Raw genomic sequence first — 16,907 nt, forward strand, 5'->3', positions numbered from 1 at the left:
GCATATTTCGCATGCAACGAGAATAAACATCACACATATTTGATTCCATACCTCCCATCCGCAATTTCAAAAGCCAGAGAGCATATAAAGGATAACCACATTAACATCCCTTGAAAATCTCCAATAAACCTAGGAACTGAAAGATTTTATCTTCAATTTGATATGCAGTTGCCTGCCAGTGATCTATCAGTTGCATAACATCTCAGTAACATATCTTTATTACAATTTCAGCCTACTTCACTGACTACAGACTAAGAACTTTCTTATACAAGTACTACTGCAGTTTGTCTTACACGATGACAGTTTTCCTGATAGTACATTATTATTAGCCCAACTTTTCTTTCATTCAACAATAATACAGCTAATCACATCTTGTGCTAATTTGAAATCTTGTATGATCACTTTATTGGCACACATACACAACTGTGAATCAACAATGGCCTGCAGATGAAACTAAAATTTCATATACATATCAAGTAGAACTAAAACTACAGTACTGTACTGCACAGTGTTAGAATGATTACCGGAGATAAAACATTTGTAAACTGAAAAAAGAAATAAAAATGCACTTGTGTAAAGCCCTTTTTGTATTATAAAAACACTACTCTTACAGGCTGCCATGCATGCATGGCAATAGTCACTTAAAATGTTTATCTTGTTTTGATTATCATTCATTCATTTAAAACTTATTCCATTTGGCAAACTTTAAAGTCAATAATAATAATAATAATAATAATAATAATAATAATAATAATAATAATAATAATAATAATAATAATAATAATAATAATAATGGAAAAAGAAACCCAAAAGATTACAGGGTATAACTTGTTTACTTACAAGTAAATAAGTTATACTCAGTATAACTTGGGTTTATTTTCCATATGTAGAAGAAAACTGAAAGAAGTTAGGTTAATAATAATAATAATAATAATGGGAAAATGAATCCACAGTAGCATGCCAGTTTGATTTTGTTTTTTGTGTTTAAAATATAATACAGCACAAAGCTTAAATAGCAAAATCAAACCGGCACATATACTACTGTGGGTTTGCTTTCCTATTTTATTGACTTGTGTGATTATGAGTTTTCTTTGAATAATAATTATTATTATTATTATTTCAAGATCTCACCCACTTTCCAAGTTCTTGAATTATTCAAAGACCTAACGAACTGTTAATCTGTCCAACATAAAAATGGCTATAAATTATGTGCTACATGAGAATGGCTATAAACTTAAGTTCCAAAAACTGGACCACATATTCTTCAGTAGAAAATGTTTTGGCCATGTATTCTTCATCTGAAACTATTTCTTAAATGTTAAAGAAATAAGGACTGATACACCAATGCCTTTCGGTCATTTCTCAGAATGCTTCCAATGCATCAGACGCTCAACAACGAAGGCTGACCTTGGTCAATTAAATAATTTGCAAAGTTATCAAACTAAGGCACTTACAACAAATGCAGGTTAACATATGCTGAAACCACTGTATTCACTGTTGCTCTTAATTCAGGCCTACCAGCTAAACTCATGAACTAAAAGTGAAGGTACTATCAGGGCAACCATTTCAAAAGTCATGGGATTTTACTAATGGCAATATGTATGGCATTTTATAAAATCAAATATTTCAATGCACTACATTCTTTAGGGCTACTGACCTACTTGTTTTCCATAAAGTTCTGATGTTATTACAAGCAGTCCTCGGTTATCTGCGGACTCGGTTAATGGCAATTTAAGGCACCATAATGGTACCGAGTTTCGGTTAGTGGCACCATAAGGTGCTAATTACAGTTATGGGGTCATAACATACCTAACAGCGACGCCATTAACCGAAACTTGGCGCCTATAACTCATGCCATAAATCGCTGAGCTTCGGTTAATGGCAGTTTTTGCAACCCCCTGAGAACAGAACTCCCCCTGCCAAAACCAGGGACTGCCTGTAGTTTTAAATCTACTGTATAAGCTTTGATCATATCATTAATGTATTGATGTACTGTAAAAATGAGAAAATATCTGGACATCTTTTTCCTTGATAGAGAGTTGACAATGCAAAGATCCCTTGGGTTGAAAACTAAGAGTAAAAGAAAAATGTAATACCATCCCTATGACATTACAAAGATCAAGGAATACATCCATCACTAGATCCTTCTTTACATACATCCATCAGAAAAGAACATTTTTACACATTTAAAACTTCAATAAATAATACAGATAACAAAAATACTATACCCTCACCAATATAAAACAGAAATTAAGCATAAAAGAAATGCATCAATTAAAGTTAAAGTAACAAAGGTTTACCAAATGGAAAAGTGATACTTCATATTTCTGTGAGCATAAAAAGAATGAAGGCTGTTTTCATTTTCTTTATAAGGGTGACTTCTGTTGAGAGTATTATAAAGACAAAATCTCTACCAAAGACAAACCCTGGAACATAATTTTGTTAAGGACTTCTTATGCCCCATGGCTTATGACAATGACCACTCATACTTCATACTGCAAAGCAATACAGTATAACTTTTATCATCAAATATGCATAATGAACTGTTAATGAAGATGTATAATAAATCCCTAACACTGCGCTTAAATTATCTTGGCTGTCCGACATGAAACTTATAGCATGTTTCACGCCCTTAAATTATTAATAATTTTAAATAAGCTCGCTGAATCTCTAAGTCTGAAGAAAGAAAGCAAACTCAAAATTTCCACCAACTCCGAAAGAACAAACAATGATTCGATTCATCTAAGTGTACAGGTTGCAGTGTGCTATGGAGTACATGGTGCACACTGAATTTGTTGAATTCTCTTTGTACGCAAAATCACCGCTGTGTAACTTCGAGCCAATGACCAAATTACGCAAATTACAATAATTTGCTCCAAAGTCAATGACTGCATAGGGAGTTAAGGATTCGCTGATACCCTGAAAAAAAAGCAGGTATGTTAATGACACTACATGAACTTAATGAAGTAACTGATGTAACAAATGCTATTTAATGACACTTGAAAAACATACGTTTCTCAGTAGGCAACCTTATAGTTTACAGATATTACTATAATCCGATGACCAAAAAGTAAACAATTTCAAACTAATGTAAACCTACAGGTGACAAATGTGTTAATGAGGTTGCTTACTAACAGCTTGGTACCAGGGAGAGCTGAGGTCCAATAATACAAGCACTTTAACTCCTTTACCTTTGACAACAGAATTCAGCACCCAAAACTGGGAGACAGAAGTGTGCATAATTTTCTACTAAACAATGTTTCTTTTCTCATAAAACAAAACTTCAAACTAACAAATGTCAGCAGATTACAATTCCCAAAAGGCTAAAAATATCCTCATCCCTGCTGTAGGCACAACAAAAATCTGAATGTATTGATTTCCTGTTAGATGTGTACAATACCGCTCTTGTTTATTTGTTTGTATGGTGTTTTTACGTTGCATGGAACCAGTGGTTATTCAGCACATGGGACCAACGGCTTTATGTGACTTCCAAACCACGTCATAATACCGCTCTAAATGGGGATATAGTTTTCTTTATTTAAAAAGTGTGACTTTCTTTATATCTTGTGTCCCACAACAGTTCTTATCAAGATCTTCTGAAGAATAACATTGGATTCCTGTAATTTCCCCAATTCTTAACAATATGACATTTTTAAAAAATTATTGTTTTGTATATACTTACCAGGTACATAAGTTCCTCTTACACCGCAGCTTGAAATCAAAATTTCAAAGGTAACGCTTCAAACCATTGTGTAGGTAACCATCCTGCCCACTAGTAGGAGAATAGGAATGACTGTAAGCAGAAAGCTCAAGTTTGTTCATGCCTTATATCCCATCAGCGGGAAGGAGGGTGGGCTAAAATTCTGTAATTACTTGGTACATTTATACAAAAATGTATTTTATCATAAAATGTCATTTTTATACATGACATACAAGTAATTACATAGCTGCTTCCCACATTGACTGGAGGTGTGTTACATGGGCATAGTCTACTCCAAAGTATTAAGTTATGTAATAAATTGAAATAGAAAAGTTGCTAGCATTGAATACAATGCTTGTACCTTGTCAGTTAACCCTTTAACCTCGACTGGACGTATTAAACGTCGACTAAAATTGTGTCGTATGCCAATTGGACGTATGGTACGTCGACGAAAAAATGTTTTTTTTAAAATTCGCGGAAAAATAGTTATAGGCCTACTAGGCAAAAACTCTTGAATCATGCGCCTTGGGGAATGCTGGGAGCTCACAGATCAAGGCGTTGTTGTTTTTACAATCGTTACCCAGTCGCGCAAGCACGAATTTCTTTCTTCTCGCACTAAAAAGCATCAGCGACACATCTCAGAAATTATTTCGTCACTGACATAATTTTCGCACCATTTTATATTAGCCGTTACGTGGAGTATTATATATATGAAAATGTGCGCAATTTCCTGTAGAATACAACGAAAAAAACACTCATGGTTGTAGCTTTTATCAGTTTTGAAATATTTTCATATAAATAAGTGACAAAATTTCAACCTTCAGTCAACTTTGACTCAACCAAAATGGTAAAAAAATGCAATTGTAAGCCAAAAACTCTTATATTCTAGTAATATTCAATCATTTACCTTCATTTTGCAACAAATTAGAAGTCTCTAGCACAATATTTCGATTTATGGTGAATTTATGAAAAAACTTTTTCCTTACATCCACGCGGTAACTCTTCCGAAAAAATCATACATTTTTTCATCCGATTGTCGTAATGTTTGCACCATTTTAAATTAGCCGTTACATAAAGTTTTATATATGGAAATGTGCGCAATTTCATGTAGAATACAACAAAACAAAACAACCCATGGTTGTAGCTTTAATCAGTTTTGAAATATTTTCATATAAGTAACGATAAGTGCCAAAACATCAACCTTCGGTCAACTCTGACTCGACCGAAATGGTAAAAAAAACGCAATTGTAAGCTAAAACTCTTACATTCTAGTAATATTCAATCATTTATCTTTATTTGGCAACAAGTTGGAAGTCTCTAGCACAATATTTCGATTTATGGTGAATTTATGAAATAAACTTTTTCCTTACGTCTGCGCGGTAACTCTTCCGAAAAAATCAAACTTTTTTCGTCCGATTGTTGTAATGTTTGCACCATTTTAAATTAGCCGTTACATAAAGTTTTATGTATGAAAATGTGCGCAATTTCATGTAGAATACAACAAAAAAACAACCCATGGTTGTAGCTTTTATCAGTTTGGAAATATTTTCATATAAATAATGATAAATAGAAAAAATTCGTCCTTCGGTCAACTTTAACTCGACCGAAATGGTAGAAAACTGCAATTGTAAGCTACAACACTTACAGTTTAGTAATATTCAAGCAATTACCTTTATTTTGCAACAAACGGGAAGCCTCTAGCACAATATTTCCATTTATGGTGAATTTTTGAAACGGCCTTTTTTTTTACGTCCGCGCATTACGAATTCATGCATAATATTGTGATAATATTTTCTCTGTGTTGCCTTGATCGTTTTACAATGTGTTATATACCAAAATGAGCGCAATTTAGTGTACAATATAGCGAAAAAAATTAACTTGTTAGCTTTAACCGTTTTGCTCACAGCGCGATTTGTATACAATTATATATGAAATTTTTTTTCGCGCTGTCATATATCCCAATATTTATATCTGATAATTATATTTTTTTTTATTTCTGATGGTTGCATACTAAACTTCAGGCAATGATAAAAATAGGAGCCAAAAATGAACTCTTAATCTTGAAAACTAAGTGTGCTGTGATTTAAAAAAAAAAAAACATTTTTGCTCTTCGGCGCTCACTCGTGAACCCCGTCGGCATACGGGAGACGATTTTTAAAATACCACTTCGGCGTTTAAGGGTTAAGAGAGCTACTGGGATACTGCCTCTGGTTGGAACTCATCTTAACCTGTAGTGATATACAGCCAAGTTTCACCTACTATATAAGTGAAAGCTTTACAGCAAAGGTTCAAGTCCGAATGCTGGCAAAGCATGATAGGTGCCTGCCCTTGACCTGGGCACAGCACCAAAATGAAGCAACTAAATAATATTGTCATCTACACCAAGATAAAACCACAAACTCATCCACTGAGAGTGGTGGGTGCTTCATGTGCATTGCAACCCCTGGCTCTGCAGGACTCAACACCTTATTACAAGGTGAAGAGATAATAGGGAAAAATCCTATGCCACCTTTCATCAAAACCATGCCAGTCACTAGATATAGTCTGAACACACTTTTAATTTTTATAAAATTATTGAGAAATGAAGAATGATTATATTCCCAGTAAATAGTTCGAAGGTAGAACGGACGTAGAGGGCACAAAATACATGTAAATGGAAGCTGAAGGTTACTCTGACTTCCTTAGCATTACTTTTAAGAAGGCAAACTCCTCTCCAAGTTCTGCACGTGCCTCAAGGTAAAATGAAAAAAAAAAAAAAATCCAAAAGTGTAATAGTACATTCTTGTCAATGGATGAAACAGATCTAGCCATACTGCTATACACAAATGGATTGTCCTCTGGAAACTCCAAATGAACAGGGACCACCCTATTATCTGGTGTCAGGCTGCGGCTGGTGCCAGAAGCACTGCTGGACACTCGTGGGAGCTCAGCGCAAGAGATGGCACCAGGCTGTAACCGGCACAAAATGAATAGGGTGCTAGGTGAGCTCGACGCCAAATGAGCTCAAGGCTCGTGGCTCTACACCTAGTGTCAGACAGAAGCTTACACAAGAAGTTCTAGGTGCTGTAAAGCCCTAACTCTGGGAACCAGACTTTTAGCTGGCTCTAGGTGAGTTGGAAGCTAGGAGATCTGGTTTCACTCCTTAACCCTTAATGGATGAACATGCTCACATGAGTAGCAATAACAAATTTTGGGTGGTGGATGAAGTCACTCATGGTGAGTTAACATTAAGTGTCATCGATTTGGGGGAATCAGGCAGAAAAGAAGTGCCCATAAATTCACTAATGGCAACTTTAAGATTGGCTAAAATCAACAGGGCAGGCCATGAAAAAGTTAGTTGGGATCTTGATGTCCTTTTATAAATTTGCTCAAACATACCTAGGGGTTGCTGTTGGTTTTAGTTATCTTTTATGATAGTATGTCAATTATAATTGTAATTTTACAAATAAAAATCAAAGTAATATTAGAAAAGACATGTACTACAATCCAAAAAAGTTACTGCATCTTCGTTCTTGGTAAATTTACACAAATATTTTACAAGAAATAAGCTCAGAATTTGTTACCAATGTTATCTTTTGTTTTGATATTGTGTGAGCTGTAATTATAATTATACAATATACAAAAAATTTTCAGAAAAAACATGTATAACTAAGTAAAATTTACAAACGTGTTGTGAAAGAGGCCCCACAAAGGGTTGTAAATACAGTCCTTGGTTATTGGAGGGGGTTCTGTTCTTGGCAGTGTGCTGATAAGCGAAAACCAGCATTAACCGAAACTTGGTGACTTATGCCGCTTATGGTGCTGATATCCGGTTAATGGCGCATCCTTTAGGTATGTCATGACACCATAACTATTATCTGGAACTCAGCATGTTATGGTGCCATAAATGGCTGATTTTATGGCGCTTGACAAGGGCCATAAAACCAGATCGCCATTAACTGAGTCCGCCGATAACCAGAGACTGCCTATAGTCATTTTCAACTTCCCGTGGAAGGTAGGGAAATTTGTGTAAATTTTTTTTAACATCATGTGCATTTGTATATCTTCCTCTTTTCACAGATGTTTTTTTCTTAAATTGACCGACCTCAAAGTTTCGCCGGCCTGGGGTGCTGCATATTGATTTTTTATCCTGACTCGTAAGGGTTAAGAGTGAAACACAGTGGACGATTATACTTCCAGTAGGATGATGCAGAATGGAAGTAAGGGACATATTGTGGTGCCTGAAAGCTAAAGAAGAGATTGGATCTCACTAGTACGTCCTAGTTGAGGCCAATAGCTACTCGGAAGGGTGTCTTTGAGTGAGAAATTCAAGAACTACAATTCAGGAGAACAAGCAAGAGAAATGGACAAACACCCAGGTTCCAGGAGGCCCGATCCCTTCTTCGCTTGGACACGCAAAGACAAGATAAGGTTACCAAAGCTGGGCCCCTGTGCATAGATATTTACTTAAGCATACGTATTCTGATACCCTTTTGTTAATGGAGTACGTAAGATTTAGAACTCCTAGGGTACAGAAGGGGCATCGCCCCCCCCCCCTAAAAAAAAATGGCCATACAATTCTCCAGATACTATAGCGAACAGATGTGTTCGCCTCTGACTTGCTGTCAGCCCTGTTGTTCGTCATCGCTGGTTGGAGCCCTCAGCAGACATCAGCTACATGTGCAAGCCACTATAGAAGTTCCTTTCAATCTATTGATATTGTAAGGAGTTATTCTCTCTCTCTCTCTCTCTCTCTCTCTTCTCTTCCTCCTCTCTCTCTCTCTCGTCTCTCTCTCATCTCTCTCTCTCTCTCTCTCTCTCTGTTATTGGCTGTTTATATATTTCTAATGGTAAAATGTTTAAGATGACTTTGGAATGATATTAATAATACCATTTCAATGGTATCTTTGATGTAGGATGATACTTTAAATATACATTTGGTATTTGAACTTTCAAGATAGGAGGTAATGGGCATTTTTAGAGGGAAGTTCTTACTATTCGCGGGTTTGCGCTATTTGCGGGGGTCCCTGGTACACATCACCTGCGAATACAGGGGGAACACTGTATAGGCCTTTTTAGAGGAGATTTTTGCATTTCTGTGGATTTATCATTTAATGGTAGGTTCTGGAACCTATTCCTGCATAAAATAGTGGAGAACTGTACAATATATTTAATGCTACCAAAAGCCTGACTCTTTAACAAGAAAAAAACCTTTTCAAACATACCTTGACATAACAGCTACCATCATAGCCTGGATTAAGAGTAAAATTAAACTTGTCGACAAACTTCAAGACCTGAGTCGTGTGAAGTCCACGAATAGTGCTCCCTTCCTCGCCCAAGTACTAAAAGAAAAAGTAATTATGCTATTAAAATGTCTGCAAGATATGGTTAAAAAATAATTGCAATGAAGTTTGATTTTACAATTTCAACTTCTCTAAAATCATTTACTGCAAATGATAGGCTGTATTTCAACACTGTCACAAAGCCAATTGTAGCTTGTATACTAAACTTGAAATTATTTAATTATATTTCACTACAGGAAGAACAAGCAAAACCTGACAACTTTAAATATCCACTAGCCCCTTTACTTGCTTACAATTATCAACATCTGGCAAAATAATGATTTTTATGATAATTATATTTCCATAATAAAATTAAGTTTCATTTATACTTACCAAGTAATTACATAGCTAAAGTTTCTAACTAATGAGGGCAGCCTGTTTTTACAATGTTTAAAAAAAATTGTGGTAGCTATTCAATTGTTTTGTATAAGTGACAGGCTCCGCCCACTATCGGAGCACTCAGGGGAACAACCAGCCAGTTAGTTCAATAGTGCTTGTGCCCTTAGGTCCATAAGAGGGGAGGAGGGTGGGCTCCAATTCTGTTAAGATAGTCTATGAAGACTAATATTTGCTTATTTCTTCTAATAGTACTGGGAAATGGACCTAAAAAGTCCATAGTTACTAGTACTTGGAATAGATTTAATGCTGATTGATATTTTTCAAGTGGAGCTTTACGCTTTACATTACCCTTGTGTTGATTACAAACTATACAGTTTTGTACATTACCCTTGTGTTGATTACAAACTATACAGTTTTGCACAAAGTTCTTGGCATCTCCACTACAGTTTGGCCAAAAATAATTTCTGGTTATGATTCTTGTTGTCTTTTAAATTCCTGGATGTCCTGCTAACTTATAAGTGTGTGTTAGTTCTAAAACTTCTCTGGTTAGTGTTTTTGGGATGTATAGTCAAGAACAACCATTTTCTTTGTTGGCCTTTTATACAACAATCCATTTATTAATTGAAAATCGGGTTTTAAGGATTCATCTAGTAATATCTGTCCTACTATTTTCTTATTTCTGCATCTCTTTCTTGTTGTATTTTTACTCATTCTAAATCTAAATCCACTACTTGACAACTAAAACAAAAGGTATTAGTTGTAATGCATTTTTCTGTTCCTTCTTGAGTTCTGGATAATGCATGTGCCAAGGTGTTAAATTTTCCTGGAATATAGCAGAGTTCTGGGGCAAATTCTAATACACTAATGGACCACCTATTGAATTTTATGTTATTGGTGAAGGCTCTCTTTATAAAGAAGTCACAAATGGGTTTGTGATCAATAAGCACATTAACTTTATGACCCAAAAGTATGTCTAAACTCCTTTAAACCCCAATGTAAAGCTAGACACACACTTTCAGTGGTACTATAATGTCTTTCTACTTGGTTTAAAACTATTAGCATAATATGCTGTCCTCATCCTAGTTTTGGCCTTTTGTAACAATATAAGCTCCTAGCCCTGTACTGGAGGCATCACAAGCCAAATAAAAGTCTGGAAAAATCTGGGTAGACTAAAACAGGGTTCCTGGTCATTTTGCTCTTTAGTGTTTGAAAGGCTTTTTCTTGTTCATCCTTCCATTTATACTTAACATCCTTTTTGGTTAGTTCTGTCAAAGGTTTGGCCATAGTAGCAAAACCTTTTATAAAAGGCCTATAATAAACCTACCATACCTAGGAACCTTCGTAATGCTTTAAAGTTAGTGGGAGCTGGATAATCAATTACTATTGCCTCTATTTTACCAGCCTGCCCCCTCATTTTGGGACCACCTTGATGTGGTGAGGGGGCTCTCAAACCTCAGGAATTTCTTCCTAGGTTCGAACCCAAGAGTCCCATATAACTATATATATTTGGGTTAATATCTGTGGATTTTCCATTTTTGCCAAAAATTTTTAAATCAAATAAATAAGAAAACATGTCATGGCTTAACATGGAGTTAAATCCAAAGCTAAATAGTGAGAACTGTGGTAGATCTATCATCTATCTGACAATGTTCGCACCTGTTTTTCAGGCGGAACTATTCTGTGGAGCTGGACCAAAGACTCCAGGAGGCCTGGTTCTAGGAATAGAACTCTCGGCATTCTGTACGGTTTGCCCGTAATGTGATCAGGATGGTGATAATTGTATTATCGTAATTCTCTTAGTCCTAGCAAGCGGGTTCTGCTTACACTTGGGCCATACTAATCATGTTATGACAACCCCTTTTGGGGTAGGGTAGGGATGCAGACATTTGGGAGTCATTTCTCACTTGTGCCATTGGTGGAAGATTTGACTTTGCGAAGGGCCAATGATATCTTTTCTATTTTTTTTTCTTTTCCTTGTCATCTCAAATATGTTTATGATTACTAAACTTGATGATTTGAGTATCCCTGGGCCCCATAATGGAAAAACTCCAGCACAGTTGATGACTTGGCCCATCACACCAAAATTTCCTTGGTACAGCCTCATGCAATGAAAGTGCTATAAATGCTATACCCTGTTCCAAGTGAAGTAGCTAAGCCAGAACACCAATTAGGGTGCTTAAGTAAAAAAGAAAAAAAAATCAATTGGTAAACTCCAATGTCATAATAGTGGAACCATATACGTATAATGAACAATAATTCTGAATTTAGAGACCAGTAACCCTCCCATCAGTACAGAAAAATATAAAAATCCTAATAGACAAGCATTGTACATAAAACAAGGAACAAAATGGAACAAAAATTACCGACTTAATCTCACATAGGTACATTTTGCTGACCTCTTTGGACCATATAACAGGTCAAGATTTCTAGTCCTCAAAACTGACAACAAAATCTCAGCAGCGATACTGGAAAACAAATTACGTAACATACGTATATCCAACATAGGACATGGAATGTAGACATATCAAAGACAATGATTAGCTTATCCAAGTAACCAATTAAAAGCAGTCCACTGCCTTTTTTAAGTATAACAGAAATAAATACTAATATAAAAGTAACAATTACAAGCCATGAAACATTGAATTATGTACAGGGTACAGTCATCTTACCCAACAACGAACAAGAACTTCCATCAAGACAACTACTGCTAGACTCCTTAAAATTTAAACATAACAATATTCACGATCTAGAAATATACTCAATTTCAAGTAAGAAATATAAGAATAAAAATATCAACATTGCCAAAATATAATTTACAGGCCAAGACCTCCCATAGGAGCTTTGATTAAAATTATTTTCTCTCAATTCTCTCTATTTTATCTACCGTTGTGTTTGATGGCATAAGTTTACGTGAGTTTTATCCTTGCTGTTTATGCACGGTATTAGTCATTAGCAGCTTGAACAGTTCTCTCAGCTTCAGCTACAACTTGTGTGTAAATGTGTAGAGCCATGAACAAATGAATGAAAACTTTTATTTGCTAAGTACAACCAAACTGGATAACAAAAACGTCCGTTTAGCTTGTATTTCAACCATTGTACGATAATAAATAATTACTGTAGTTAAATGACGTTATGTAGAATACAACTGAGATATTTCTATGTAATAACTTTATTCGCTATAGATCAAAGATCAACAAGGAAGTATACTGTTAAATTTAAACCAAGTTGTAGCTGAAGCTGAGAGAACTGTTCAAGCTGCTAATGACTAATACTGTGCATCTAACCACCAGTGTAGGGCATTCACCACAGGTTGAGAGGGGGCTACCAGCTCCCATGGGTTCTTCCCGTCTGAGGCCTATCCGTCCTTCAAATTCCACTGGACGGGCCTCATTTTCAGCCTTCCCTGAGGAACCAGCTTCTCCAGGGAGACGTGGTGGCCTATAAACCTCTGCTACTCTCGTGCCGGTCAGGGAGTGCCTGTCAGGAAGGGGGTCGCTACGTCTCTCAAGTTGTTAATTTGTTCCTCCGACGGGAACGCCCTGGCTCTTACCATATCCAGATCCATTCCCAAGTACACCATCCTGTTGGTGGGCTCCAGGTGTGACTTCTCCCAGTTCAGGACGATGCCTAGTCGAACACAGAGGCTCAGGAGTTCGTCCCACTGCTCCTTCAAGAGGTCCCTTGAGGAGGAAAGGAGTAGCCAATCGTCCAGGTACCGCAGAAGGCACATACGCATCTTGTGGGCGCTGGAGGACACGAGGGAGACCACCCTCGTGAAGACCTGCGGGGCTGTGGACGGTCCGAAACAGAGGGTCCTGAACTGGTACATCATTCCCTCTAACCTTATGCGGAGGTACTTCCTGTGGGAGGGGTGGACTGGGATCTGAAAGTACGCGTCCTTGAGGTCCCCTTCCCTCCAGACCACCAGCACAGAGCGAGGGGTCTCCATCTTGAACTCTGTCTTGAAGACATCTGTGTTTAGGATGGACAGGTCAATTACTGGTCTCCACCCCCCTGAAGCCTTCACCACCAGAAATAGGCGCTGAAGTACCCCGAGGAGTTATCTACAACTCGCTGAAGGGCTCCCTTCTCCAATAGAGACAGGACCTACAGTCGAAGCACCTTCCTGTGACCGGGGACCTAGGGGCTGAACACCCTGCTGTCCAGCTCCCCTGTCAGGGGAGGTTTCACGTCTAGGAAGGGGATCCGGTAGCCATCCCGAGGACCTAGACAGTTCAGGGATCAGCCCTGAGATCCTCCCAGTCCCGCCAATGTTTGGAGAGGCAACCCCCGACCCCAGGCGTCAAGTCGGGTAGGAGGCCTTGCCTCCTACTTCCTTCTAGGAAAGCAGCCGCCTTTACCTCTGCAGAGGCTGCAGGCCTGGCTCTAAAAGAGGAGGAGGAGGAGTGAGCGGGCATGAAGGAGGGGCCCCCAGCTGGGGCCCTTGTCTCGGCTTCTGAGCTTCTTGGCTATGCCGTGGAGCTGGTTGTTTGCATGACAAAGACGCCCTGTGGACGTTGGAGTCCTCCAGTGTTCTAGGGCTTCCTCTACCAGGCGATTACAGTAAAGGGATTCCCTCGACAACAGAGCGTTCCTGAGGGCCTCCACCTCTCTGTTCGGAGAACCCCTAGGGAGGCGAGCAAGGACCGCGTCCCTCCTCCTAAGACCCAGTTAGTCCATTGGGTCAGCAACTGGGTGGTCACAACATGGATGGAGGTCCACGCCGTGGATTCCATGGCCATGGCCTCCTGTTGAGAAAAGGAGACGGGGCCTGCCAACAACTTCTCTCCTGAAAAACCTAGAGAGAGGGCCGTGAGAGGGCCCTCTACTGACTTCGGAGGCAGATACATGCCCTCTGGAGCGTACATCTTCCTCTGCCTGGCTTTGGCAGCTGGAAGGAGCTTCAGGGAGCCCAGGGCTTCCAGGGAGTTCTTGGGGCCTGCCACTACCTCCACCTGCACCAGCGCCTCGGCCGAGTACGGAGCCTGGGGAAGTGACAGGTGTCATGGTAATCACTTTAAAGCAAAGAATTATAAGTTAAAGGAAAGGAAAACGCAGCTTCTTCGAGAAGTTCTGCAGCTAGGAGGCATTTGCGCCTGTTCTCATGATGGTTCTAGAATCACCAGGCGTGTTGTGGAACGCAACACGCGCCATCACGTTGTCAGAAAATGCCGCAAAATATGATGCAATATTTCGTCGAGATCCTTCTAAAACGTCCATGTCTTCTCGGGAGTCTGTGACGTTCACTGGTAGGCCTCACCCCCAGGTCGCTGTATATATACGACTGACGAAGAAGGAGAGATCATCAGTGAGAGACCAGCAGAGATCAGAGATCAGATCATCAGTGAGAGATCAGCAGCAGAGATCATCAGTGAGAGATCAGCAGCAGAGATCATCAGTGAGAGATCATCAGAGCTCTAGAGATAAGAGAAGAAGGTACAGACGAAGGATAAGAGAGGAAGGCGCTCAAGAAAGTGGTCGAAGTCGAGTCAAGTCGTCTACAGTGAGAGAGAGAGAAAGAAGTTAAGTCATCTGTAGTCGGAAAGGGAGATATCCTGACGATTGAGCAACCCTTCAGAGAAGAAACGTCTTACAAGTGGTTTTGAGGAGTAACCTGCCCTTCGATTATCAAGAATAGACATTGCTTTCTGCAGTACGGAGTCAAGACGTCGTCTAGAGTTATACAGTTCTCCTTTGTGAAGCAGTCACTTCGAGCATTGATTTTCGACAGCTGCAAAACTGGCCAGCCAAGTATTTCATTACGGCATTGTTTCCCCAGTTCACATACTGTAAGATTTTATTCTTGTTATGTAAATAGGAGAAGCCATTCTGCATTTATCTTCATTAGTAAGCTTGTAAATAAACCTTTGTTCTGCTTGTGTTTCTTTCTATAATCGTATCCCCACTTTCAACTGTTGGTGTCAAATCCTTTTGTTTATTATAATATCGAACCTGTATCGGACCTCGCGGGGTTCGTAACACCAGGGAGGGCTTGGACTCTACCTGCCCCCCGAAGAGATGGTCTACCGCTAAGACCCTCCTGGAGTCTGGGGGAGCGGGTAGCTCCGCCAACCCGTTCTTCGATTGGATCAACCCGAGCACCCTACGAAACACAGAACCCTCGTCCGTGGTACCTTGGACCTCCAGGGGGCTCTGCAAACTGGCTTGAGCGAAGGCATCCTCTTCAAAGTCTTCTCTTGACAAGGACGGCCCTGCCACCGGTTGCGGGGACGGGGGAGGGAGAGGGGGCCTGCCCAAGCCGGAGGGGTTGTCATGGGCCACCCTCCGGATGATGGGTAAGCCCCGCCGGAGGAGCGCCGAGGTGAAACGCTCCACTCCACCCACACATCAGACGGGAAGGGAGGTCCTGAACATGACGGAGTCAGGCTGACCAGAGGCCGCTGGGGCCACCGTTCCGGCCTGACTGGAGCAGGGGCCACTGGGGCCACCGGAACCAGCACGGGATCCACCGGAGTCGCAGGGGGACAACCCCGAGAGGGGGGAGGTCCCTCTTACAGGGGGACAACCCTGAGAGGGGGGGAGGTCCCTCTCACAGGGGGACAACCCTGGGGAGGGGGGAGGCCCCCTTGCAGGAGGACCTCAAGGGAGCGGTGCGCTCGGGAACCGACCTCGGAGACCGGGTGGCCTGCGAGCAGTGGCGCCTACGACGTGAGTCGTCCTGGTGATGGCCACTTCTGCTCCAAACCCCTGTGGTCTCAGCTACGATGGGGAGGAGGATAAGAACGGCCTCGACTCCTCCCATAATGCTTCTTCTTGATGTGATAGCGCCTCCTCCATGAAGACCTGTAGGAGGAACCGCCTAAAGACAATCTCTCTTCTGACGAGACGCCTCTTCTTGTCTCTTCCTGCGGCGGCTCCTGTCCCAGAGTGAGTGGGAGGAGCGGCCTGGGTGATCCGCACAGGAACTAACGGAGGGGGCCTTCCCCAAGGAGCTCCCTCTACTAGCGAGACCCTCCGTCCCGGTAGGGGGGGAAAGAAGGACCCCAGAACAAGACGCCTCCTCCCTCGGGGGGACCTACCCAGGGTACAGGAAGTGCCCGACCACAGGCCAGGGGAACCCCAGACAACTTCGTCAGCTCCCGCCGTCTACCTGGAAGCTCCCCCACCTCCTGCCAGGTGGCTGGGATAGAGGAGGAGGACAAGGAGAGTCCCATGGGAGGGCCAAGCAGCGCATCCTTCTCAGGAGTGGCGCACTCCTCAGCTGGCGGCAAATCTTGGCAGAGCGCAGTGCAGCAACCAGCACATCCATAGACGTAGCGTCCCGCAGGACACCACACGTCCAGCACTCCTGCAAAATGGCGGAATCATCCGACAGCACATTCTTCACAATAATATTAACAGACTCCTTGGGCCGTGCCACTGGCAGAGTCCCAGCAACGGATTCACCTAGGTCCCCTCGCTGAGAGGGGACAGAGGAACACTCCCTATGCTCTGTCGGGGAATCCTGATGGAGACCAGGAGGCGGAGAAGGACCTCCAGGCCCACAGCTGGTACTCCTACACTGCGGGACCTCCGAGGGATTCTTC

The 16,907-nt window shown here is 40.7% G+C and overlaps 1 protein-coding gene across 1 annotated transcript in view; it reads right to left on the bottom strand.

Annotated features, from left to right (window-relative positions):
- Window positions 1-744: 744 nt before the first annotated feature.
- LOC135209732 (uncharacterized) overlaps window positions 745-16,907 on the bottom strand; it is an 80,492-nt gene continuing 64,329 nt past the window's right edge. The window contains exons 4-5 of the mRNA XM_064242510.1: window positions 8,905-9,021; window positions 745-2,919 (exon numbers count right to left, since the gene is read on the bottom strand). Coding sequence (XP_064098580.1) covers window positions 2,743-2,919; window positions 8,905-9,021 — 294 coding nt within the window. The 3' untranslated portion in view covers window positions 745-2,742. The remainder of the gene's footprint in view (window positions 2,920-8,904; window positions 9,022-16,907) is intronic.

This window comes from Macrobrachium nipponense, chromosome 38 (assembly GCF_015104395.2).
Source record: "Macrobrachium nipponense isolate FS-2020 chromosome 38, ASM1510439v2, whole genome shotgun sequence".
Taxonomy (NCBI): Eukaryota; Metazoa; Arthropoda; class Malacostraca; order Decapoda; family Palaemonidae; genus Macrobrachium; species Macrobrachium nipponense.